Here is a 24,476-nt window from a genome sequence, read left to right on the forward strand (position 1 = left end):
GGCTGCGTTTCTCAATAGGTTCGTAAGGCCAGGATCATTGTTTAATGACAAGGAGACAATCTCTCTCAATCTCTAGTTCCACTGGTCATGACACAACAGTGTATTCAGGAAAGAAGAAGCAGTCCGATCTGATCCGGTCTGCTCTGAAAATCGTGTTATAGAAATAGAAAGAAAATGGAAAAGCATTTATTGTCATTTGCATACAACGGAATTTGGAGAGCTGCTCCTGTTGGTGCCACGATATAACATATAACAACATATAACACAAAAACAGTACAATAGTACAATAGCTTAAAAAAGGTTAAGAGTACAACAATTATGGAGGTGGCTGTACATTACCCATTGATTTCTTCTTTATCTCCTCCTCCGAATTGGGCTTGCTGCTTGTGGGAACCAACACACTTGGGCCTGGGAAGAGGCGGTCCAGGTCCTTACTATCCTCCTCCTCCTCCACCTCCGAGATGTAGATCATGTCACTCAGGTACAGGCTCTTCAGCAGCTCCTCGCAGTAATATGGCACCCCGTGACTCCTCTCCACCAAGAAACTACGCAAGACAAAAGCAAAGGTCCCAACCCACATGGTCAGTGTTTCAGAGCTCCCTGAGAGGAATAAAGACACATTGGCAGGTTTTCTCCCAAGTGAGAGTCACTAATAATTGACTTTTCTCACTCAAAAATGTACCATTTAACTGAAACATAGAATGTTCCAGATGTTTGGGTCACTGCTGGACGTAAACGCCTTAACCATTTTTCAAATCAACTCCGCTGCTTGGAAGTCCCACTCACTACTTCTGCCATTGTAATTGCATCTTTAACTTGACCATCAAGCAAAATACACAATACGTCTTAGCAATACGTGTCAGCTCTATGAGAGTTTCACCCACAGCTCCAGTTCAGTGGGGATGCGTATGACGCAGAGGATCTGGCAGGCGAGCTGGGCGATGACGGAGGGCTCGAGGCCGGGGAGCTTGAGGAAGGTGGTGCGCGGGGCCTTCAGCAGATGGAGGAGCTCGGGCGTGCGCTCGCTCTGGCAGGTGTAGGGCAGCACGGACAGGAAGAGCAGCACGTGCGCCCGGTCCAGCAACTGCTTCAGGAAGCGCCACGACGAGCGGTCCACAAACTGAGCCTGGTCAATCACATAGATGCATGGCTCCACCTCCGCCATCTGAGGACAGCCAATCAGAGACAAAGACACACGCAATACATTCAACAAGATTTAAGCATATCACCCTGATATCACCCTAACCCTAGAACAGATACTTTTCAAACAAAGGCAATAGGTCTACCCAGAATAACCTTAACACAAAACTTAAACCTGATAAAGATAAAAGGAAAATATGCCTCCAAAAGAAAACCCTTGGGGAGACAGCATGGCGTTTTAGCCTGCGAGAAAAGATATACACGTAAGCAATATATATGCCTTTATTGATATTTACCGGTAGTAATGTTTCATAAACCTATACACGTAAGCAATACATATGGCATTTATTGATATATAGTAATGTTTCATAAACAACTAAGGAGCTCAGAATGTCTCAGCTTACGTGACAGAACAGCTGCATTATGAAGTCTTTGGTCTCTTTGTCACGCGTCTCACTGTCCATTAATGAGACTCTGTTTGAAATGGGAATCTACAAGCAGACAAACAGAAGAATCCAGAATAGAAAATATCAAGATAAAAGCATATGACCCCGATCTGAGGAGAAGGAGATTTAGGCCTTAATCTTACATTCAATCTCACTTTTGTGTAGGAGAAACTAGAGATAATAGATAAGATTTTATTTTCTTATTGGATCTTAGTTATTTAACTTTAGCTCATGATACAATGTAGCCATCATAAGAGTTGGCAGTTGCTAGGGTTGTTAATATGATCTAATTAGCTGCTTATGTTACATTTCTGTGTTTGGGGTACAAGCAGCGAAACTGCACCAGTTTCTACCTTTTCTTATTATAATTGTATTACATTTAACATTTAAGTTAACTTGCGGAGACTGTCACGTCGGCTTTATAACTAGCTACGATTTCATGCAAATGTAATTGTAAAAGATTTCTTAGAGCATAGCAACTTGGTAACCATAGCAACCAGGCAACACTGTTTGCTGCATAGCCTGAAGCAGTTTCATTTCTAAAATCAGCTCACCAATAAAAGACGTGAAGAATATTCAACGTGATCACAAATACTAAATGATGTTAAATCCTGAGAGAAGTAACGGGGCAAAGGGTTACTCTAATATCAATGTACTGAATGAAGGGGGAGAAGGGGCCGTTGCCCTCGCCGGGGACATGGGAATGTTTTGCATTCCCACTGAAGCCGTGGCAGAAGATTGTCGTCATTCTTACAAGGTCGCTGGGAGATAAATGAATGGTCTGACTTTTCCGTATTACTCATGTTCCCACACGACACCATAACGGCTTAACAGCAACAAATAAAGGTCTTTCAACCTGAATGGGTCAGACTTATCTCAACACATATGGCGTTTTAGAGTAGAACTGATGTCTTGTCTGGCCCTTGTGAGACTATCTGGGTCTACATATGGTATTATGTCGGGCTGTGCGATCAGCACCTTGACTAGGAGAATCTCGTTGAGCAGGCAGAGGTTCTCCCTCATCTCCGGGTCTGGGATCCGGGACCGGATGGCCTTCTCGCGCTCTGCGAAGTTCTTGCAGGTCTCCACGGAGAGCAGGAGGGCAAGCAACGTCTGCAGGGTGTACCTCTGCTGGTGGGTATCAGTCTCGGCCAGCTCACAGGGTATCACTCTGAGGAGAAACAAGCCACAACATCACTCTACTGCTAGCACTCACACTGAAGTGTGTACAAAGTGGACTAGAGAAAAGAAAAAAGAAAGAGAAAAGAGATGGGTAAAGGAATACTCTGTGATTTTAACAGAAAAAGAATATTTTCCACATATCATGACATACAATAATGGTAGATAAGAACAGTAAATGTTTCCTGACAACAGTTTGCTTTGCAATAGCTGTGTATAGCTAAGTCTGTGTGCCTTCAAGGACCCATCATCAAATCTCACAGCAGGCCATTGAATAAGAGCATTAATTGTCCTTAATGAACACTGTGATTTTACACACACAAAAAAAATAAAGAATGTAAGGCAATATGAATAATAACAGCTAATGTGAGTCATTCAGGGAAGGGAGTGGTGGTCAGTCATGGTCACCTAAAGTGTCTTAGGCTGGCTCTGTAGACCACCTCGGCCAAGAGACGGCTCTTGCCGTAGCCGCTGCTGCCACCGTAGATCACCACGTTGGAGTAGGTGCCCGTGTCAGAGGATCTGCCCTCCAGGAAATTACTCACCGCACTGGAATAAACCTCCATCTCTTTCTCCCGGCCTGGCAAGGATAATGGGGGTTCCATTTAGCTCAACTTGGGTTTTGTGTCTTGTAACACTATATCAAGGCTTCACTGACAAAAACGTACATGTGCATACATAGGCACAAATGCAGACACACCATGGCAAATACATGGTAAATACTACAGTACAACAAGTATGGAGTACTGCTGATGCAACACCTTCATTACAGGTGGGCTCATGCTTACTTTCTCACTAGCAGAATGTGAGCGAAATTGTCCAAATACAGAAAGATTTAAACAAAAACAAAATTATTACTGGCCATACTACTCAAACTTGGTCAAATCAAATGATGAACTACTTAAAGATAATTAATCAGCACCTGACAGGAAGTGACTCACCAAGAAGCGGACTCTCTTTATCTCTCTCCACAGACATGGGTGACTGACCCACAGTTCTACAAAAACCCAAAATGCAGATGTAGATTTAGAAAACCCGGCAGACACAGGACTATACAGGAATAGCCTAGCTTTCAAGTTCAGCATGAGAAAAGAAGCCTTTACAATGAGATACATGTAGCATGAAGCTTATTCAATGGGATTAATTAAGCATTGATGCAATTGATATTAATAATACAACAAGTATTTTGACACAACAGAGTTTTGTAGAAAATTCTGTCAAAGAATGGCCAAAAAATTAGGTGTTTCAGGAGGTGGAGGTCTGAATATGAAGCAGGCATATTCAGAATACCAAAAATAATGTTTCCAATTTACTTGAAATAACAGCATCTACTCCGAATGCATCTTTTCCAGCCTCAACATATGGTCACTTGCGCTAGTTTATGCCTGAGGTTTTAAAGGTATTTTTTTACTCACATCCTGACTTTCCTAGCGGTGAACTGGTAGATGGGCCCAGGGTCTTTGACTCCCTTCATTGTCTTCTTGGGCAGCTCGGTGAAGTAGGCGCTAGGCAGTCGGGAGTAGTTGTGCGTCTCTGTGTCACATGCCACCACGCCAGGGTAGTGCATCATCAGACGTGCGGCCAAGTTCACCTTGGTACCAATCACTGCTTGGCACAGATATCTAATATTATAATTTACTTTAGGAGTCCTCAGAATGCTGCAGAAAGTTCCATTGAATTGAATGGGCCATCCAAATGTTCTGAGGTCCGTTGACCGGTGACTGGTGACTGTTGGACTATACTAATTTGTCTTAACATAATATAGTATAGTATTGCATAATACAGTACAGTATAGTATATTATAAAATAGCGTAGCATTGTATACTATAATATATAATAGTACAGTCCTTAGATTTTGCCAACCTTGAAGAGAAATGTGTGTGTGTGTGTGTGTGTGTGTGTGTGTGTGTGTGTGTGTGTGTGTGTGTGTGTGTGTGTGTGTGTGTGTGTCTGGTGTGTGTGTGTGTGTGTGTGTGTGTGTGTGTGTGCGTGGGTGCATGTGTGTCTCTGTATACGTGAGTGTGTGTGTGAGTGTGTGTGCATGTGTGTCTCTGTATACGTGAATGTGTGTGTGAGAGCATCTGCACCTGTATACTCATGCCTGAGAGCATGTCCCACTACCCCACAGAAGACAGGCCCTGAGGTGACTCCAACAGAGATGATCCTGAAGAGGCAGAAACCCGTCACAAAGAGACAGCATCAGGACAGTTACAGAGAGACAGCATCAGGACAGTCACAGAGAGACAGAATCAGGACAGTCACAGAGAGACAGCATCAGGACCGTCACAGAGAGACAGGATCTGGACCGTCACAGAGAGACAGGATCAGGACCGTCACAGAGAGACAGGATCAGGACCGTCACAGAGAGACAGGATCAGTACAGTCACAGAGAGACAGCATCAGGACCGTCACATAGAGACAGCATCAGGACAGTCACAGAGAGACAGCATCAGTACCGTCACAGAGAGACAGGATCAGGACCGTCACAGAGAGACAGCATCAGGACAGTCACAGAGAGACAGCATCAGGACACACAAGTCACAGCCTCCAGCTCTAATCCTACAGGTGAGCTCTTAGCCACAAAGCCTCCGCAGATTACACAGATAAGCAGCAACACTGATTAACTGTCACAAAGTGCAGGAAAAGTTGTACGAAGTGGAAACCTCAGACAGAAGCCTAATCACCTTACCTGTATACATGCAAGAAAAGCCCCGGAGCTACTTAAAACATTAATGCTACTACTGTCTGCCTTACGTCTCATTGCTTTTTTCCTTAAGGTCTGGCTTGTGTGAAATGCTAAACCTCTCGGCATGGCACCGCTAATCACAATATTGTAAATTCACTCATTCTTCATTCACTAATGCACACATTACTGTTTCATCATACATGTGTGGTGGAAATCCCCTTTATATAAAACAGGTGAGGCAAGATCCCAGTGTTTCTAAAACACTAAATCTCGATAAACTAACTGGCCTAGAGGAGCTCAGTTTGGCACAGTTTGCATATGAACAGTGGTCTCCACGGGCAGGCTGACCTTAAGCTCCGGATCTCCCTCTGGCAGAACTCGTGGGCACCGAAGGCAGCTTGGAGTGCATGGGCACTCTCGTCCTCCCGTTTGTCCCCAGGCAAGCCGAACAGACAGAGAAACGTACAGCCCTGATAAAAACACAGCACAGCAACACTGACCTCAAATGGGTTTCACGTCAGATGTCAACAATGATATTCAACCCTCCTAAATCAACACGATGCATTGACGAATGGTCTTAGAGTATATTCATATTGATAGTTATGACAGAGGGTTACATGTTAGTAGGTATAAGGGCTGCCTATACCCAAAATTAAGTTTCTTGCATTATAAAGCGTTACATGTTAAGAGGGAACAAAGGAGCTAATTAAGTTTCTATTTTAAAATGAAGGTTTGAGAAACTGTGCACATACACTTTCCAACAACATTAACTCACGCTATGATTTATTTCAGTTGAAGTTAAATGGCCTTCATACTTGAAAAGGCTTTGCGTATGAAAACCTAATTTCCTCAGCGGGGATTGAAACAGCTGTGACTTGCCTTGTCGAACATGAAAACCTTGTTGATTCTGCCGTGGTGCTTGACCATCTGCTTGCTGATGCCGTTGGCGGCCACGTGAATGGCCAGACACTGCTCTAAGTTGGCCTCGATGCCTTTGAACTGCAGGTTGACAAACACGATGGTGGCCGGCCTCATCTCCGAAAGGTATTCAAGGGGCTGATCAGCATCAATCTGACAGAGAGAAAGCTCTGAGGTACAGGGTCATCGCATAGGTAAACCATGCAGGAATATGTGTCAACCTGTGTGCTGCTTTACTGTCCCCCTATCTATCTTTATGTCTTAATTATTTTAGTATTCTTCTGTTTCCTTCTTTTTCTTCCTTTCCTTAGTCTTTTCTGTCCTTCTTTTTTTTCATTTTGAGGAGGGGTGAGAGAGGATAGTTTGATTAAGCCTGTGGAGTGTGCACTGTGCCTCTGCACATTTAAGAGTAGTATGTTCATTAGAGAATCTAATTAACTCACTGAAACCTGCCTGTCATTTGCAAATATAATAAACTGAGCAACTATCAAAGATAACCGGTGGGATGTAGTCATTATGAATGAAGTTATGACATTATGACCATCTTAAACTATTGCTACCTTCTGCAGAACGGTTTTCATGATGTACTTCTGAAGAAACCTCTCACGTTCCTCATTGGGCATCAGTGTGGAGGCTTTCCTCAAACAACCTGTATTCATGAATGGTCATCAGAGTGGGAGAGTACAATATTATCAGAGTGAGATCAAATTAAAGTCTATGCAAATGTAATGAATTTTCTCCGCTGATTTCTCTCACCCTTAATAGTGGTGTCATGCTCTATATTCTTGCCAACGGATTCCATATACTCCTCAACCGAAAAATGGGGCTCTCTCTTGATGTATCGCACCTGTGTTTAGCATGGAAATTGAATTTAATTTCTTCTCAATACAGAGAGTCTGATAACATCCCGATAACAAGAAACTCAAGAAAATGAGGGTTACTACCATCTAACCACTATATCACAGAGGTAACCTATGCTTAGGGGGAGATGAACGAAATGAACGGCTGGTCTAACCTTCACAGCACGTTTATCCTCAAAGGGGTCAAAGGCTATGTTGGCCCGGTCACACAGCTCCCAGGCATTTGGCGACAGTATGATATTGCCGGCGACAGCCAATCCCTCGGCCAGCCGCACCTCGTCAACCGCTCGTCCAATCACAACAAAGAACTGGCTATCCTGATTTCCCATGATCACTTTGGACATTTTTCCTGCTGATATTCCTTCACAGATAAAGAAACATAAAATGTGGATGTTTAGAAAAAATGCTGCATACAATTCAATAGCAGACTTTATTCAGACTTTGTAGAGAATATAAGTATGTAATGAACACAACATTTTCAGTAATTAAAAAAAGAAAGCCATGGACACATTACTGATGCAAGGGCTTATAAACATGGCAGTGGTCATAAATTATAATAGGAAAAGAGCTTTGTCCCTCCTTGCATTGGACTTCCTCTCCCATAAGCATCATGAAAAGCTCTGTTGAAAGTCAATTAACTACCCAAAATGTAAAAGCTGTGCACCTATTTTGACTCTCAGCACGGAGCCGACGACAGTCTCTCGGACACCACAGTTGTCCTGAATGTTAAGGCTGCATTTGACTACCAGAGAGATGACCTCACTGAGTAGCGATCTCTCCACTGTCCACAGGGCCAAAATGGCATCCCCTGTGGTGAAAGGAATCAGCTGTGATTCAAAAAACTGATGCAAACTAAACACATTTTGATCTCAATTACAGTAAAGTCAATGCGATGCTAACTGTTAAGCATATAGTCTGCTCAGTCACAGATTTACATTGTTATTAATTTGGTAGGCTATTACCTGCATAATTTAGGATATCTCCTCCTGCAGCCAGGATATCTACAACACAATCAGTGTTAAATGTGACACCTGACATCAGAGAAACTGTATTTTGTGTGCTTGTATCTCATAGTGGTACATATTGCACAACAATATAATAGCCTACTTGAAGAGCACAAAACAATAGCTTACAGGATACTATATCTCCAATGTAACTGTTGAGTGTACGGGTCAACTCATCTGCGCCATAGCCCTTCTTGTTGCTCAAACTGAATCTTTCTGTTAGTGCAGTAAAACCTAAGCACACCAAATATTTGGATATTATGTGTTGTGCTTATCATAACAATGACAGTTACACCTTATTTGTTCTACAACATATAAACTAACAATAATGTTCATTTAAATTTACCAATGGCAATTTGGTTGGCAACTCCATAACCACATACCACATGTGGAAAGCTGGCAAGGATACAGGACACATTTGTCACTTCAATAGACTACAGTTGTATACAGTATTATGGCCAGCTAGCTAACGTAGGGATATTAAGATTAACACTAATGATAGAATAAATGATGTGCGCAAACTTGGCTAACTATCAACCTATCGTAACGCGCCCTACTTCCGCCCTTCCCTACGTCCGCCCTCTCGCGTGTACATGTTGATTTCTGTGTCAACCAGGATAACGGATTTTAAACAACATACGCTCCTGCCCTAAAGGGGTATTTTAATTGTATGTGTGCAAAAAAATACAGTTGTACAGCGTAAGTAAGTGTACTAGACAGCGATGTATTGCTGTGTGTACAAACCGTCATGGAACGAACTGAACTAATTAAATTTCGCGACGAGAATTTGTGAGGGTCATACAGTTTTCAACCGACACCGAGACCTCTCTCCCTCTTCAAATTGAAAATGTAGCAGCGACGACAGTTGATGACCGAGTTAGGAGATGTTCTCGAGAGGTTACGGGTCCTGATAGATCATACTTGATCATATCGGTAATGTTTTGCAAATGTTTGGCTAATCTCCTTACACCACACGTATCACAGGTAAATCATGAAAAGGCTGAAATGGGGGAAACCTCCTGTATCAGCTAATTTTGCGTGTTGGTCTACACAACGGAAAACACGTTTCAGTTGAAATCCAAACAAGTTACCAGTCGTAATATAAACACCCACCGCTACTGAAATATGTAAGATTGATTGATTAAAGATTTTTTGAACCATAAATGTTTATAACTGTTTGTCACTTTTTAATAGATAGGGCGGAAGTAGGGAGCGCTACGATAGTTAGCTATCTAACATAGCTATCTTTAAACTAGGCATTTCAATGTATTACAGCTAACGTTAAGGTAACAGTTAGTTGATGAAGCAAATATTGGCCACAGACCTGATACGTCTGCAAATAGTAACACGCCATTGAAATGTTCCACATAGGGTATCTTCTTGAAGTCACTGTAGACGACTAAATCAGGTACGTGTGCTGCAATACTATTTATCTTTGTTTTTTTTAAGGATTTTCTAACCGGCTTTCTTTTACCCATGTTGATTGACGCTAGTTAACCTTAGTTAATTAGCATAGCAAAGTTAGCTATGGTAACAGGTCAAAGCAGTGGTTAGCTAATGTTAGACAAACACGCAAACTCGTCGGCAACACTGTGTCATAAATCAAAAACGTGGACGAGATATCTTAATTGTAGTTGAGAGTTGTTCATTCATAAAGAGGGTGGCATGAAGTCATGTTCGGTTGCTAAGCTTAAACGGTTGCTTTTGCATCGATCGTTGATTCTTTGGAACGCTCGTTCTTCTCCTAACTAACGGTACCCCTGCATAGCCCTAAATTAAAAGGAAAAAAAATGCAAACAATCAGGACTCTATGCTCAGTATTTTTGAGGATTTTCATTAGTACAACACGTGTCGCCTCTGGACAACCAGGCCCCTTTGCTGGTACTCGCAACCAACCACAACTTGCAACAGTCTCCTTGACGCTTTTATATAATAAACGTTATAATATGGCAACGACAGTATGAGCGTTCTGATTGGCTAATGCGTAGTCATGCCAGCCGTGTATTGCCCTCCTCACCGGATCCGTATTGCCCTCTGACCACATTTTCGAAATTAACGAAAGCTATCAGTCTACAATCCAGACGAAAATGAAGACATCATCAGCCATGAGGAAATTCGGAAGAAGAGATAATGTGTTATTGAAAGTGATGATGAAGACTAGAAAACTATAGTTTTATCACCATATTTTATTATTATTACAATTATATATATACAATTATTATTATATTTTGATGGGATTTGGACAGACTAGATAAAAGCATGACACTTTTTTAAGGGTATTTCTTTAGGTCCTTGGGAACAAAAATTAGGAAAGGTACCTAGTGTAACCATACGAGGCCTTCTTAAAATATTTACTTTTTTTTCTCTTTTTTTTTACCCCAATATATACATTACTGTTATTGAAGCAGTAGGCCTATTCCAAGCACCAGTTTTGCTCACTTGTGCTATGTTTAAAGCAACCCTCTTTGTTTGCTGTTTTATGCTTTGTCATCTTTTGTTCACTTCATGACATTCCCTTGTGTAGCTGCTACAGCATTGATTTTGTTTGTTATACCACACAAATAGGTTTAGTATTTTTTTTAATGCTGCCATTCAACTGCGCTTCCATTCATGATTTATTTCAGTTGTAAGAGCACACATTACAGTTAAAGGGTGTTGGGTGTTGAGGTTAAGTACATTCAACGCATAATGAAAAGACACAGCATGCATTTTCTGGGCTGCGCCACTGCTTGCTTATGAGCTCACCAGTAATGATTCCAAAATGTCATTAAAAAACAATAATAATCATAGCAATAATAATAATAATTACCATTATGATTTCTACTCTGTGAATTATATTACAAGCAAGCAATAATATTAAGAAAAAGAATCACCCCAATATTAAAAAAATATTTACATTCTAACCCAGTGCACTGTTTTGAAACATAGTCCAACTACATCTGCAGTGTGTCCATGTCCATAGTGCCCTATAGTGCCCATAGTATCTATGCCCTGGGTTTGGCGTAGCAGTCGTAGCTGCGAGGCATCCTGCCAAAGCCACTGTTGGCCGGGGTGGAGTCGATCTCCTCCGGGGGCTTCGTGCCCACAAAGGTGAAGTGCTGGAGAAGAGAGGAGAAGAACAGGAAGAGCTCCATCCGGGCCAGACCCTCTCCCAGACAGGCTCGCTTCCCTGCCAGGCAAGAAACCAGCAGAGGTTTGATGGGTGGACATGATAAATTGAATGGTTATGATTAGGAGTAAAAGTGTCTTTGTAGTACTCTTCCCACTCTGTGACTACAAGTGATAATAAAAATGAAATCATAAGCTTACATGTGATAATACGTGTAATACATGATAATAAGCTTATGTGTATACAAGGTATTGGTATTAAATAATGACACTAATGCTGTAATTCAAATGTAATGAAAAAAACTCATTCGCATAAATTGTATATAGTCAACATAATAGTCACGTTATTGAATAACCTCGTATGTGAATACATGAATATGTGACATGAGTTGTGAATGTTAATGTCATTGATTTATTTTCCTCAGATGCTGATCATGTCAGGTAGTTCAAAGTGTATCTACTGACATACCTAATCCAAAAGCCAGGAAGGCATCGTTCTTCTTGAATCGGCCCTCCTCATCTAAGAAGTTTTCAGGATCAAAATTCTCTGGGTTCTTCCACAGGTTAGGGTCAATGAGAACCGAAGAGAGCAGAGGGAGAACCATAGTATCCTGAAGGAGGAAAAGAATGACGAGAACATTAGAAATGGAATTCATTCGATACACATGTCAATTTACAGAACACAATCCTGTCAGTCTCTGAAATCTGAAAGTGTTTTTAAGAGTGGGAGACTGAGTGAGCATTATCGCTACAGATAAAGATCCTGGCCTGCATAATAATGATTGTCAGGGTTAGCTGCAAGACTTGCTTGGAGTTGCTACAAAACAACAGGGTTTCACCTTCACCTACAGACAACATTTTAGAATGTGATTTTATTATTTCCTTCTCTTTCACAACAGAATCTCAAGCTTTTCTACATACACGTCAGGTATCGTAACTAACGCACTTATCATTGTAAAGTTTTGCACTTGTAAAGTTAGACATTTTGTAGTACTGATTGACTCACCTTTGGGATGAAGTATTTCTTGAATTCGGTGTCGACGTTCACCTTGTGAGGCACAGAGGTTGGGGCCAGGTCCAGGCTGCGCTGTACCTCATGAATCACAGCGTCCGTGTAGGGCATCTTAGACCTGTCATCCATGTAGGGGCTTCTGTTCCGGCCAATCACATCATCGATCTCCTTATGGACACGCACTTAGACAAAAGATTGCAAACATGTTTTTTAAGATTTATTTGGGGCTTTTTATGCCTTTATTTGGAGAGGACAGTGAAGAGTTGTGGACAGGAAGCGAGGCGGAGAAGACGTACGGAAAGGATCGGGAGAACGACAGCAGGCCAGATTGAACCTGTGTCCCAGCGGGCATTGAAGCCCTTAAATAGGGGGCTTATCAGCTTGCGCCACAGTGCCCCCCATGTTCATCATTTTTATTCTAGAAATTCACAGTTCAGCTGCACCTCATCATCCTCCTTTTAGACACTTGCTGGGAAAGCCAGTGAAAAACATGCTGATTCTATTGATGATTACTTCAGCAATAAATAGGTCAGTCCCATGACTAGATATATAACATTGTAGTTTCTTTATGTTTTATAAGTATTTTATGCAATTTTTTCTACAACTATGTAACATAAAGCAATATACAAAAATATATACAGTGGGGAAAATAAGTATTTGAAGTTTGGCCACTTGCAAAGAAATGTGTGATCTATAATTGTAATGGTAGTTGTATTTTACCAGTGAGAAATAGAATATCAACAAACAAATCCAGAAAAATGCATTTTATAACATTTATTACTTTATTTGTATTTGATGCAGAAAATAAGTATTTGAACCCCCAAGCAAACAGCAAGAATTCTGGCTCCCAATGACCAGTTATGTGCCCAAGAAGCACACAGATTAGTCCTCATTAGGCCAAACAAGGTACACCTGATCTCAACTTGTGACGTGTATAAAAGAAACCTGTCCAAAGAATCATACTTCACACCTTCAACCTCACCACCATGGGCAAGACCAAAGAGTTGACCAAGGACGTCAGAGATAAGATTGTAGACCTGCACAAGGCTGTAATGGGTTACAAAACCATCGGGAAGCATCTTGGTGAAAAGCAGACAACTATTGGTGCGATTATTCGTTAATGGAAGCAACACCAAACAACTGTCAATCGCTCTAGGTCTGGGGCTCCATGCAAGATATCCCCTTGTACGGTATCGGTGATCATCCGAAAGGTGCAGAATAACCCCAGAACTACACAGGGGGAGCTTGTGAATGATCTCAAGGCAGCTGGGACCACAGTCACCAAGAAAACCATTGGCAACACACTACGTCGTAATGGTTTGAAGTACTGCAGCACTCGCAAGGTCCCCCTGCTCAAGGAAGCTCATGTACAGGGCAGTCTGAAGTTTGCCAATGAACACTTAAATGATTCTAAGGAGGATTGGGAGACAGGATGTGGTCAGATGAGACCAAAATCAAGCTCTTTGGCATCAACTCGACTTGCCACGTTTGGAGGGGGAAGAATGCTGAATATGACACCATCCCCACCGTCAAGCATGGAGGTGGAAACATTATGCTTTGGGGCTGTTTCTCTGCCAAGGGTACAGGACGACTCCACTGCATCGAGGGGACTATGGATGGGGCCATGTAACGTGGAATATTGGGCTTGAACCTCATTCCCTCATTCCCTCCCATTGAAAACGCAACCTTAAGGATTTGGAGAGGATCTGCAAAGAGGAGTGGACCAAAATCCCTCCTGAGATGTGTGTAAACCTGGTGACCAACTACAAGAAAAGTCTGACGTCTGTGCTTGCCAACAAGGGTTATTACACCAAGTACTAAGTTATGTTTTGCTAGGAGTTCAAATACTTATTTTCTGCATCAAATGCAAATTAAGTCATAAATGTTATAAAATGCAGTTTTCTGGATTTTTTTGTTGATATTCTGTTTCTCACTGTTAAAATACACCTACTATTACAATTATAGATCACACATTTCTTTGCAAGTGGTCAAACTTGCGAAATCGGCAGGGGTTCAAATACTTATAGCAGATTTTCATAACAGCTCAATGTCATAGTGTAAGAATACATTTCAAGGGTTAAACTATCCAATATTTTTCCATAGTTAGCTATAAAAATTAACCATGTCAGTTTATTTGATTCAAACCTTGAATATCCGGGTGCTTAATCATCATCAGTAACATATATCTCAGGGTTGAGGAGGTTGTCTCTGTCCCAGCCGAGAACAGGCTCCACACACTGCCCACCAGGTTGTCATAGTGAAACTCACTCTTTGGGAGGTCCTTCTCCTGAAATAAATAGCCACACGTGGTCTCACATCAGTGGAGTTTACTCTTCAGTCCTTGCTGAAATAAGACTGTTTGTCAAGTTAGCAAGTGAGGCCCTCTAGTGGAGAGGTTCTCCAACCACAGGTTTATGTACATGCATGAGGTTCATTCGGAGCAACACCTCTGCTTTATGTTTTTTTTCTTTTTCTTTCTTTCTTGAAAGAGCGGCCTCAAGTAATCCTTCAGTCCTTTAATCTTGTCCTGCTTGGTTAATTGAATGCTGTGATGATTCATCCTTACTACCGGTTCCAAAACTAAAATAACTTTTAATAAGGAAGTCAAACCTGTAAAATATCAGTAACAAAGCTCAAAGACTGGGTATAGTTTTCAGGGTTTGCAAACACCACTAAACAAATAATTCTTTGTCCTCTATTTCAGTACAAATTCGATTATGTTTTGTCCCAGATGATGTCTTTGCTTTTTAATTATTGTTAGCACTATCATTATCTGATCTTCCTCTTTCAGGTAGGTCTAAGGGTAACTACTGACGACCTAATCCAACAGCCAGGAAGGCATCATTCGGCAAAAAAAAAAAATCCTTTATTTATTTTATAACTTTATTAATATTATTAACGGTCAAAATGTTCCTTTATACAAGGTCAGCACTTTACCTGAATCATTTTAATCATAAAGGCCTCTATGTAGTCTTGGGGAGTGGAGTTGGCATCCAGGTGCTTTAGTCGAATCTCTGCCTGATTCTTCACATAATCCTGAGTCTTCTGCAGCAACGCAAACAGTTTCTTGTGCTTTCCAGGAATGAGCTCGACAAATTTAGGCAAGATGTTGTAGAGCTGGAAGAGATTGTATAACAACATTGGGCTGTAACTATCTCCCACTCTGAAGTAACTTCAAAAGTGGACTCTAGGTGAAACACTGCATATAAATAAAAGAATATACTCTTGACAACCTAATCACTTAATATCACAAACTCGAAAGGTTCTTCAGTATAACTGTCTGTATGCTTTTCTCTATGTCTGTCTGGTGTTTTTCTGTCTATATCAATGTCCTTTGGTATTTCCTGCAGCACTGAGGAAGGGGACCACACTTAATATGTTTGAATTCTTTTTCTGTGGTCAAGAGGAAGGGAAAAGTACTACTTATCTACGCTACTCAAAAGACATTAGTTCCATACTGTGCCAATGGGACTGCTGAGCACGTCGAAGTAGGCGTTGATTGTATCGTAGAGCAGCAAGAACTCTGGGTCTTTGTACTCAAACCGGTGCCCAAACACTATGGAGCAGATGACGTTTGACACCGCATTACACAGCAGTTCTTTGGGGTTGAAAACTGCTCCTGTAAATAAATATTTATTTCACAGCAACTCTGTTTTACTTAGGTATATACATCATTACATATCTTAGATTTGTAAGATTTATCATGTTTATCATGTTTATCAAGTTTATCATGAATACTAAGAATTTTCATTGACTTTTAATTTATTTTAGTTGTGCCAGAATTACTTCATCATAAGCTGTGCTGCAAACGTTTGTCGCAGTTTATAAAATGCATCTGGTGATTTGTCTTCCAATCTAAATGAGTCAGGCTGAAGCCCGGCGCATTCCCTAATCCCTTGTCAATTTCTCTTTAGTTTAAAATTACTGCATTCAACAATCTATTGTGTATGGAAGCCAGTGCACTTTTACAGTACTTCAGCGTAGGAGGAATATTATGAAAACACCATAGCACCACGCTGTTAATTCTGGCAGAAAGTTGTTGATCTTTGAGCTAAACAGCCAATCAAATACATCCCTCCATTCCACGTTGATTGGCTGGAATAGTGTATGCATTTTGTTTCCCATTTACAGAGCCAGGACTACGTATGAACACCAGATTTTTATTCAGCTAGAGGAACTTGAGAAAAACGTTGCTGAATTTAACTAAAAGTGTAATGGATTGTTATCCTGGACTGCACCTTTAAACAAATTACAGGCTGGGCAAATCATGATCCTGATAATAACTTTAGATTGACACACTGATACAAGACACATGGATGAAAAGTGAAGTGCTTCAACCTCACCATCAAACTCATGAAACGCCTTCACCAGGCTCCTGGCCTCCTCCTGGACCCTCTCCTCCACACTCCTCCGCCCCATCCCAAAGTTCTTCAGCGTCATGATGGAGAACCGACGGAGGTCCTTCCAGCGCTGACCACTGCTGGCTAACACACCTGTGGAGAACAAGAACCAGAACAGAATGGACTGACAACACTGACATCTGGTCACAAGTCTGTAGTTCTGATAATAAATATGATGTATTGGCCTATTGACCATATCACTTATCAATACAGATCATGGTGTGCTGCCTCAAGGCATGCTATCCAGGCCTGTCTGTTCAGGAAAAATGCATTGATTTAGTTGTGTTTTGTATGTGATATAATAAATGCATTGATTTAACTTTGTTTTGTATATGATACACTAAATCGAATTCATGTTGACCAGTCCGTCCCAAAATTAACGACAAAAACAAAAAATGTTTTATGATTTCCTTGGATGTGTGGGTGCCTAGTGTGACTAGTCACGCTAATATCGGATAATAGGTCTAACTGTCTTGAATGCATTCATATTCAGATCATATCCATAGCTCATAACTACATGCATTCATATTCAGATCACATCCATAGCTCATAACTACATAGAAACATGGCAGGAGGAAACCAACTCTGTTGGGGTTATCAGGAGCAGACAGCCCAGATCACTGGAATCTATGGCAATCATGCATGCAGCTGACCCAGCCAAGCCATTGCCCTCTAGTGCTGAGGGAAATATGTTTTAATGTCAGTTAATAACTGAGGCAAATCATTCAGTTTTGACCTAAAACCAGACAAAGAAAGTAGGTGCTATCTCCTTTAATTGCCCTTTGGAATGTCCACACTGTCAGGGTTCTACAGCTCTGAAGAGTTCCATATGATAGCACCTCTAATATATGCAAGACCAATTATGGAAGGTACATTTATAATAATAGAAAATAACAGAATGGTGTTCAACCGGGAACAAGGTTTTATTCTCTACAATGATGTGCATCAAGGGAGACAGGAAGGTTTCACATCAATATTTACCCGCATCTCTAATTTGATAAGGAAACAGTTCTCGCTACTGTCTAAGTTTAAGTTGAAGTATCCTACCAGGATGACAGGAAGGGGTGTCAATCATTCGTCCCAACCCTACATAAATATGTATGAGACAACTACTCTGAAAACTGCCACAAGGTCTATTACCTGAGAAGGCAGAAAATAACAGAATAACAGTCTCACTCTGACCTTGCAGGTATCTGGAACTTTAAGAACACAAAGTTCGACATGAAGGACACAAACGTTTCTATTTGAACATAATTCTAATTTTGAGACAGACACAGTTAAGAACCGTACAGAGAAATAATGATTCTGATTCAGAACTATTTCAACTGTGATGTTCTCTAATGAGGATGAGCAATTTAAGGATAAGCAACTCAATGAGTTTTTTTTCCTACATGAAACACATTCTCTGTAATGTTTTTCCACACTGAACATTATAACTTACTTTTCAATCAAAAATACACCCAGTTTTGATGGTAGCATGAGTTAAAACATTAGCCTAGCCTACATCTGCCCATTATTTCTTGGGACCAAAACAATAAAATATGTGAAGCTTTGTTCCCATGCATGATTCTCCACCCTCTTAGTATTCTTATTCAGTGTGTGTGTGTTTTCTCAGATCCAATCAGAACCTTTCATATCAAACCACCTTGTCAATTTTGGCCTAGTACACCACTTTGAATACAGAATGTGATCACAACAGGTGCAGAAGCCCATTGGGGGAACTTCAGTCACTCTCTTGCGACATGAAAAGACTTTCCCGCAGACTCACCAAATCCATTGGTTGACCTCATCAAGAAGGGGTACTGAGCCCTCCCATTGAACTCCTCTCCCTGAGTGACAAGGGCGTCTTTGATGGTCTTATATCCGGACAGTATGATCACTGGTTTGTTGGCCAGCCAGATGGTACACACTGACCCATACTTGTTGCAGAGCTGGTGAGGCAAGGAGAGGGTTTCACTCATGAAAGTTTGAGGTATTTTGTAAATTGGCGCAAACTTGAATAAATGAATCATGTGTGCAGACAGTCTGTTGGTTGGTACTGACTGAATCTGAAATTTACACTCAAAGGTGAAGTCTGCCTTTCTCATCAAAGCTGAATTGCCAACAGTCAATCAGAAAATAATTTCAACAATACAGTCTTGACTGGAAACTGTGCAGAGTATAATCTAGCTGAACAGCCATGAAAAGTAAAACTATCTAAAATAAATTAATTCTGAAAGTTTTTTTTAGGTTTCTAGCTCTTATCAAAGCAGATTTCTGGAGAATAGCGTAATAAATGTTGAGTTATTAAAGCAAGCAGGGTCTCTGAGGTTGTGGATACAGAAGAGGCACAATTAGAGTATTTTTTTCAGATGACTGTTGAAAGAAAGAAGTAGAGAAAGAAAGAAACCGTTCTATGGAGTTTGAAAAAATGTGAACACGTACCTCCAGATAATACTTGTATGGCTCCGCTAGGCCTATTTGGAATAAATTGCCAACAAGTGGAGCAGGACGGGGACCCGGCGGTAATCTTTCAAAGCTGCTCTTTTTACCTCGAATCATCCACAGCAATATAAAAACAATAACGCACAAAACCAGTGAGAGACAGTTTGTCTGAAGGACAGAAAGAATATCCATCTTGACGATGCTGTGTGTGGGTTGAAGAGAGAAGAGCAGAGGAGACTGGGAAAGGTTGAAACACTTTCAACCGCTATGTTTCAGCAGCTATAACTCACTGGATTTTTTTAGGTAGAGCTCTATCTATACTTTTATACAAAGTACCCATATTTGTTCATGCAAATGGCAACACTTCAAACCTCTGTATGAATATCACAGACCTCGTGAGCTGGTGTCAAATACATGGTGTTGCTTTGTTACCACCCCACTGCCGGGGTAGGTTGGAACAACAAAGAAGCAAAAACAGAGGCAATATGTTTCAAAATGAGGTTTATTGAAATAAAAGAACAATCCAGAACAATCTCTCTCCTTCTCTGTGACTGACCATAACTCAAATCCACTTTCTCATTGCCTCAGGAATATATGTGTGTGTGTGTGTGTGTGTGTGTAAATTAGTCTACTACAACAAACTTGGTATGCATGCTTAATGAACATTGTACCTGTTTAAAGAATATGTAGGTCAAATAAAACACATTGTTAGTGTGCGTGTGTGCGTGTGTGTGTGTGTGTGTGTGTGTGTGTTGGCAAGCCTGGAGTGCAGGCTTGGTGTGCCCAGACACAGCAAAGTGTACATTTTACCCACACTTAGTGAGGGCTGCCAAATGGCTACATACAAGTAACACAAAGGTTTTCATCGTCCGAGACCCCAGAATCCTCAGCGTTAGCTGTCAACATTTTCTTGGCAGGCTTATAACAGGCTTATAACACTTTTTAAAGATACTCACCCCACCCATGTCAGCCATGGTTTAGATTAGCAGGATGAGAATTCATCACATTTTGCCTGAGAAACTGCAATCAAAGTCATATGATGTTATCTGCAATAGTATAAGTACTAAACAAAATATATTGGTCAAAAGAATTGCTCTCTTACCTCTCCTTCTCATAAACGGAGATAAGGTAACACCAAAAATATGAGAAGAATTTCTTGATGACTCTCTAAAGAAGAAATTTGTTAAAGGGGACATATTATGAAAATTCTACTTTTTTAGTGCTTCTAAACGTTAATTTGGGTATCTGGCATGTCTACCGACCCAAAAACTCCCGCGAATTGTTATGGTTCTAGTACGTCAGAAACGTCATGCTTGAGTAACTGCGAATGAGCTTCCTTATCATTCTCTCGTCACTATGATATGGTAGTCTCTCTTACATGGCCTTGGCCCGCCCCCCATCTCATCCCCCGCCCCCCCTACACGCACTATAGATATGATATTTGGCAAACCTCAGATACACGGAATAGCTAGCTAGCTGCATGAAGCCCTCAAGATGCGCTGTGGTCGGCTGCAGATCTGTACATAACGTCCCAGCCTCAGAAGACACAAAAGCGAAATGGATTGAATTCATATTTACAAGGCATACATGACTAGCCTAAAGCCTGATTTATGCTTAAGCGTTTTCATAGAAACGCACAGATACACAAGCTTTTTCACCCCTTGCAAGCCCCTTGCAAGCTTTTTCACCCCTTGCTTGCGTCGACCCATTTTTCTATCCACGCGTCAAACATCTACACAAGCCTCACGCAGTGATTGGTCTGCTGGTCTGTTGACTACATCCTTTCTGGAGTCTCACATTTCCGGTTTTCATAGCATAATACCCAGTGCCGCTGCTAGCAATTTTGGTGCCCTAGCATAACTCTTTTTTGATGCCCCCCCCCCGAGAAAAAAAACTTTGTTTCTGCCATTCTGCCATTTTATTAAAACGAAAAAGAACAACTTCCTCAACCCCAAATGAGGGACACTTTCTTCCAGGTGTGCACGCGCGACAACAGCTGACCAACAATAATGGAAATCGCAAGGTTTCATTAGCCATACCATAAACCTATTAATTTCAGTGTAATTTTGGCAAACCACTACTGTACTTGCTTGGATGTATTGTTCATAGTAATAGTCATGACAATTATTACAAGTATCTCTCAAATTTCATGTTCAAGGCTGCCCAATTTGGGGCCCGCGCTCGATTTCTTTTGACCCGTGCTGCGATCAGAATCAGAGTCAGAACGTCGTTCGTTAAACAGCATTTTAACCCATTTCGAACAGGGCCTCTGTCTCAACGTCCTATGTAACTCAGACTGGTTGCAGTTCACTGCCTGGCCACAGTTTTAACATGGTTTTAGAAGGGTCAAGGGGGGGCGCTATTTACCTCTGATCAGATCCATAACTTTGCAGCTAAAGTTGTGATTCCTGGTTGCTATGGTTATCTAGCTAAGGCTATGGTTAGCTAGCTAAGGACAATTTTAATAACAAACAATTTAAATGGAAGATTTCCGTTTGCATGAAATGATAGCTAGTTATCTAGCTAATGTTATAGTCTCCTCGATTTAACTTCTACAATTATAATGGGTGCCTGTGACACTTCGTATGAACGAGTTCATATTCATGAGTTCATATTCACATATATTAACACCAGTTCATTATGTGTATAGAATGCTGATATGAAATATGAAAACAACCAGTAGCCAATTTAATCGTGATTTAAGATACTCTATTTGAGTTGGGGCAGTATGTCCTTCAGTCGAGGCATGATGATCTCTCGCTACAAATTTCACCTGTTTGTGTTGGCGTAACAAATGCTTGTGGAGTAGAGTGCAGTTGAGAGGCGCTGTTCTCCAGGGCACAGATTACACTTAACTGTTATATTTTTCTCTTTTCACGGATACAAATAAAAAAGGCTGTGATTGGAATACGGAATACTGGAGCTGTCCCTAACGGAACAAATCAAAATCACCCATAATATTTCGGGATGTCCCAGACAATTCGGGACGGTTGGCAACCCTACTTGCACCTAAGTTATAACATATTTGAGTGTGCTAACATTAGCAATAACGTCAGCTAGTTCGAGGTATGCATAGGCTAACCATTAAATTAGCAGCACATTTCCCGTATTTAACAATGATTACACATGGACTTACCTGAAAGTGATGCACGGGCATCATCTTGCAGTTTCTTTCTCTTTTTTTGTCTGCCCCTGACTCCGGTTGTCTTTTTGAGGCCATTTTCGAAAAGTTCATCTAGCCTATTGTCAAAGTTCGTCAGGCCACTGAGATAGGAAAGGGCACCCACGGCGAGCTTGGGAAGTTGAGTGTGTATTTTGTGGGTGGGGGGGGGGGGGGCACCAGTGTAACTTTTTTTGAGCAATTAAATATATCTCTTGTTCTGCCTGTTTTGTGCTATACATGCCTACAAGGTCCCTAATATTTCTATACTGAAATAATATCGGCATTGTAATTTTTATAAATATGATGATTTTTCAGTTGCCTATTTTTTGGTGCCCCCACAGGAGTTGGTGCCTTACGCACAGCGCGTAGTGCGCGTTATGGGAGCGGCGGCACTGATAATACCGCCATTTTTAAAAGCCAAGTTAAACCCCAGAAGATTTTGAATCATGAATAAGCAAGAATAGTGTGTGTCCGATGGAATGTGGATCAGACCGAATTTTTCTGTCCAAGCCCGCCCGCGTCTGACAGAATAGTGATCGAGCCCGACAGCCATTCAAATATATTGTCCAGACCAACCGGAGCCCGACGGAGTCAATGTCTCAACTGTTCATACTAATGACACGTTTTTTATGAATATCCTGCAGACTGTCTCACAAGCTTATTCTTGTTGATTATGAACAAACATAACAGAAGAGGTCCGAAGATATGAGCACCTTTACAACCCCTCCTTAAACACGTATAAGGACGTTCAAATGACCGCGAATTCATGGAGAGAATAGGCTACTATCCCATTTGCAGGAGACTTCACCTGCACAGCAATCGGGGCATATTTGTCAAACGCGATAAAACATACTGCTCTGATCTATTCCCATTCCATACTGAATATTCTGTTTAGAATAAAGGTTTGTTTCGACATACCGTGATATTTCAGATGATAGAACAGTTGAAATGAATGCATGAATCGGAGGATTAAAGATGAGAGGTGAAGGGTGTCACTTGTGCAAAGAAATCCACATAAATTGCAAAATACCTTCTCAGAGGCTATTGTCCGACGATAGTTGTGTGGTATGCCACTGTGTTGACATACAACTTTAACTGTGATGTGTTTTTGTTTCATTTCGCAACTTATTTACTGTATAATCAACGATAGCAGGTCCCCGTTTGTAAACATTCCACATTGCTTAAAACACACAGCAGTAGGCTACTGTCAAATCAGAAAGCCCGTTGCCCGTTGTGCAATGCCTTCCTTTATAGACAATAACGATCATACACTCCCAGTGCACTAAAACAACCACACTCAAACAAAGAGATATTGTATCAATTAGCCTATTAAGTATTGTATTGTATTAATTGCACAGAGTTCAACGTTACAGCAACATAACTTTGCTCCAGTCGCTATCTGATATATCTGTGTGCATCACCGTTCTCGCTCTCTTTCTCTCTCTGCCACATCCACCCTGTTGCTCCATTATACATTATAGGAGCAAGACCATTATAGCCTACAACACTGTATTAACATTAGATGGGGGACCGGGATGAAAATGTGACCTGGAATCATAGTGCGAACATTTTGATTGATGTCGGCGAATTAATTGCAGCGGGACAACTTACCGGACTTTTACCGGAGCAGGAAAGTGGGTGAAAGGCCAATATTGACGTTAGGATACATTTGTGACACGAAATACAAAGGTTGGCGATTCAGTAGGCTACAAGTGGCAAAAAAGACAGCTGATCCACCAAAAAATCAACCTAAAAGAAAATTGACATGCTTGGTTGGTCAGTAATCAGTCTAGAGAGGGCAGATAACCGAACAAAACTGACACTTGTGTAACGGGTCCTTCTGCGTTGTGTTCTATTTGTCTGCTTTGCTGAACAAGAAACGGCCACGAACTGATGGTTTGCGTATTTATTCCTGTACAGAACAATACACACGAGACAGTTAACATGCAGTCTTCTTATTCGCTGGATACTAGCCTGCTGTCTTCAGCTCAGCAACCGCAGACTCAATCATTTTACCACAATGAACCTTATGTGAAAGCACATCAAATCTAACATTACAACTTTACACATTCGAACAACAATACAGGAAACAATACATGACAATTAACATACACTGAATTCAACATACCTGTACAG

At 41.1% G+C, this 24,476-nt stretch overlaps 2 protein-coding genes across 3 annotated transcripts in view; both read right to left on the reverse strand.

The window, feature by feature from the left end:
* Positions 1-10,806, reverse strand: part of LOC105909680 (adenylate cyclase 10) — a 35,569-nt gene extending 24,763 nt beyond the window's left edge. Inside the window, exons 1-17 of the mRNA XM_042708635.1 lie at positions 9,558-10,806; positions 8,363-8,467; positions 8,192-8,230; positions 7,894-8,037; positions 7,385-7,590; positions 7,126-7,216; positions 6,930-7,018; positions 6,331-6,522; positions 5,800-5,921; positions 4,853-4,929; positions 4,181-4,370; positions 3,707-3,762; positions 3,174-3,345; positions 2,565-2,757; positions 1,545-1,631; positions 885-1,165; positions 340-545 (exon numbers count right to left, since the gene is read on the reverse strand). Coding sequence (XP_042564569.1) covers positions 340-545; positions 885-1,165; positions 1,545-1,631; positions 2,565-2,757; positions 3,174-3,345; positions 3,707-3,762; positions 4,181-4,370; positions 4,853-4,929; positions 5,800-5,921; positions 6,331-6,522; positions 6,930-7,018; positions 7,126-7,216; positions 7,385-7,590; positions 7,894-8,037; positions 8,192-8,230; positions 8,363-8,467; positions 9,558-9,711 — 2,404 coding nt within the window. The 5' untranslated portion in view covers positions 9,712-10,806. The remainder of the gene's footprint in view (positions 1-339; positions 546-884; positions 1,166-1,544; positions 1,632-2,564; positions 2,758-3,173; positions 3,346-3,706; positions 3,763-4,180; positions 4,371-4,852; positions 4,930-5,799; positions 5,922-6,330; positions 6,523-6,929; positions 7,019-7,125; positions 7,217-7,384; positions 7,591-7,893; positions 8,038-8,191; positions 8,231-8,362; positions 8,468-9,557) is intronic.
* Positions 10,807-10,830: 24 nt separating this feature from the next.
* Positions 10,831-19,369, reverse strand: LOC105909751 (cytochrome P450 2M1-like). Of its 2 annotated transcripts, none has more exons than XM_042708740.1 (9): positions 19,178-19,369; positions 18,522-18,684; positions 16,697-16,846; positions 15,812-15,909; positions 15,291-15,470; positions 14,499-14,640; positions 12,348-12,535; positions 11,811-11,952; positions 10,831-11,402 (listed from the first exon to the last, which is right to left on the reverse strand). In XM_042708740.1, the coding sequence occupies exons 1-9, from the start codon at positions 19,367-19,369 to the stop codon at positions 11,218-11,220; spliced, it is 1,440 nt and encodes a 479-aa protein (XP_042564674.1). In that variant the 3' UTR covers positions 10,831-11,217. The 2 variants fall into 2 exon arrangements, with proteins under 2 accessions (XP_042564674.1, XP_031430037.1); XM_031574177.2 differs by having other exon boundaries at positions 15,812-15,972.
* Between the last annotated feature and the right edge of the window lie 5,107 nt (positions 19,370-24,476).

The sequence above is a fragment of the Clupea harengus genome, chromosome 9 (assembly GCF_900700415.2).
Source record: "Clupea harengus chromosome 9, Ch_v2.0.2, whole genome shotgun sequence".
NCBI lineage: Eukaryota > Metazoa > Chordata > Actinopteri > Clupeiformes > Clupeidae > Clupea > Clupea harengus.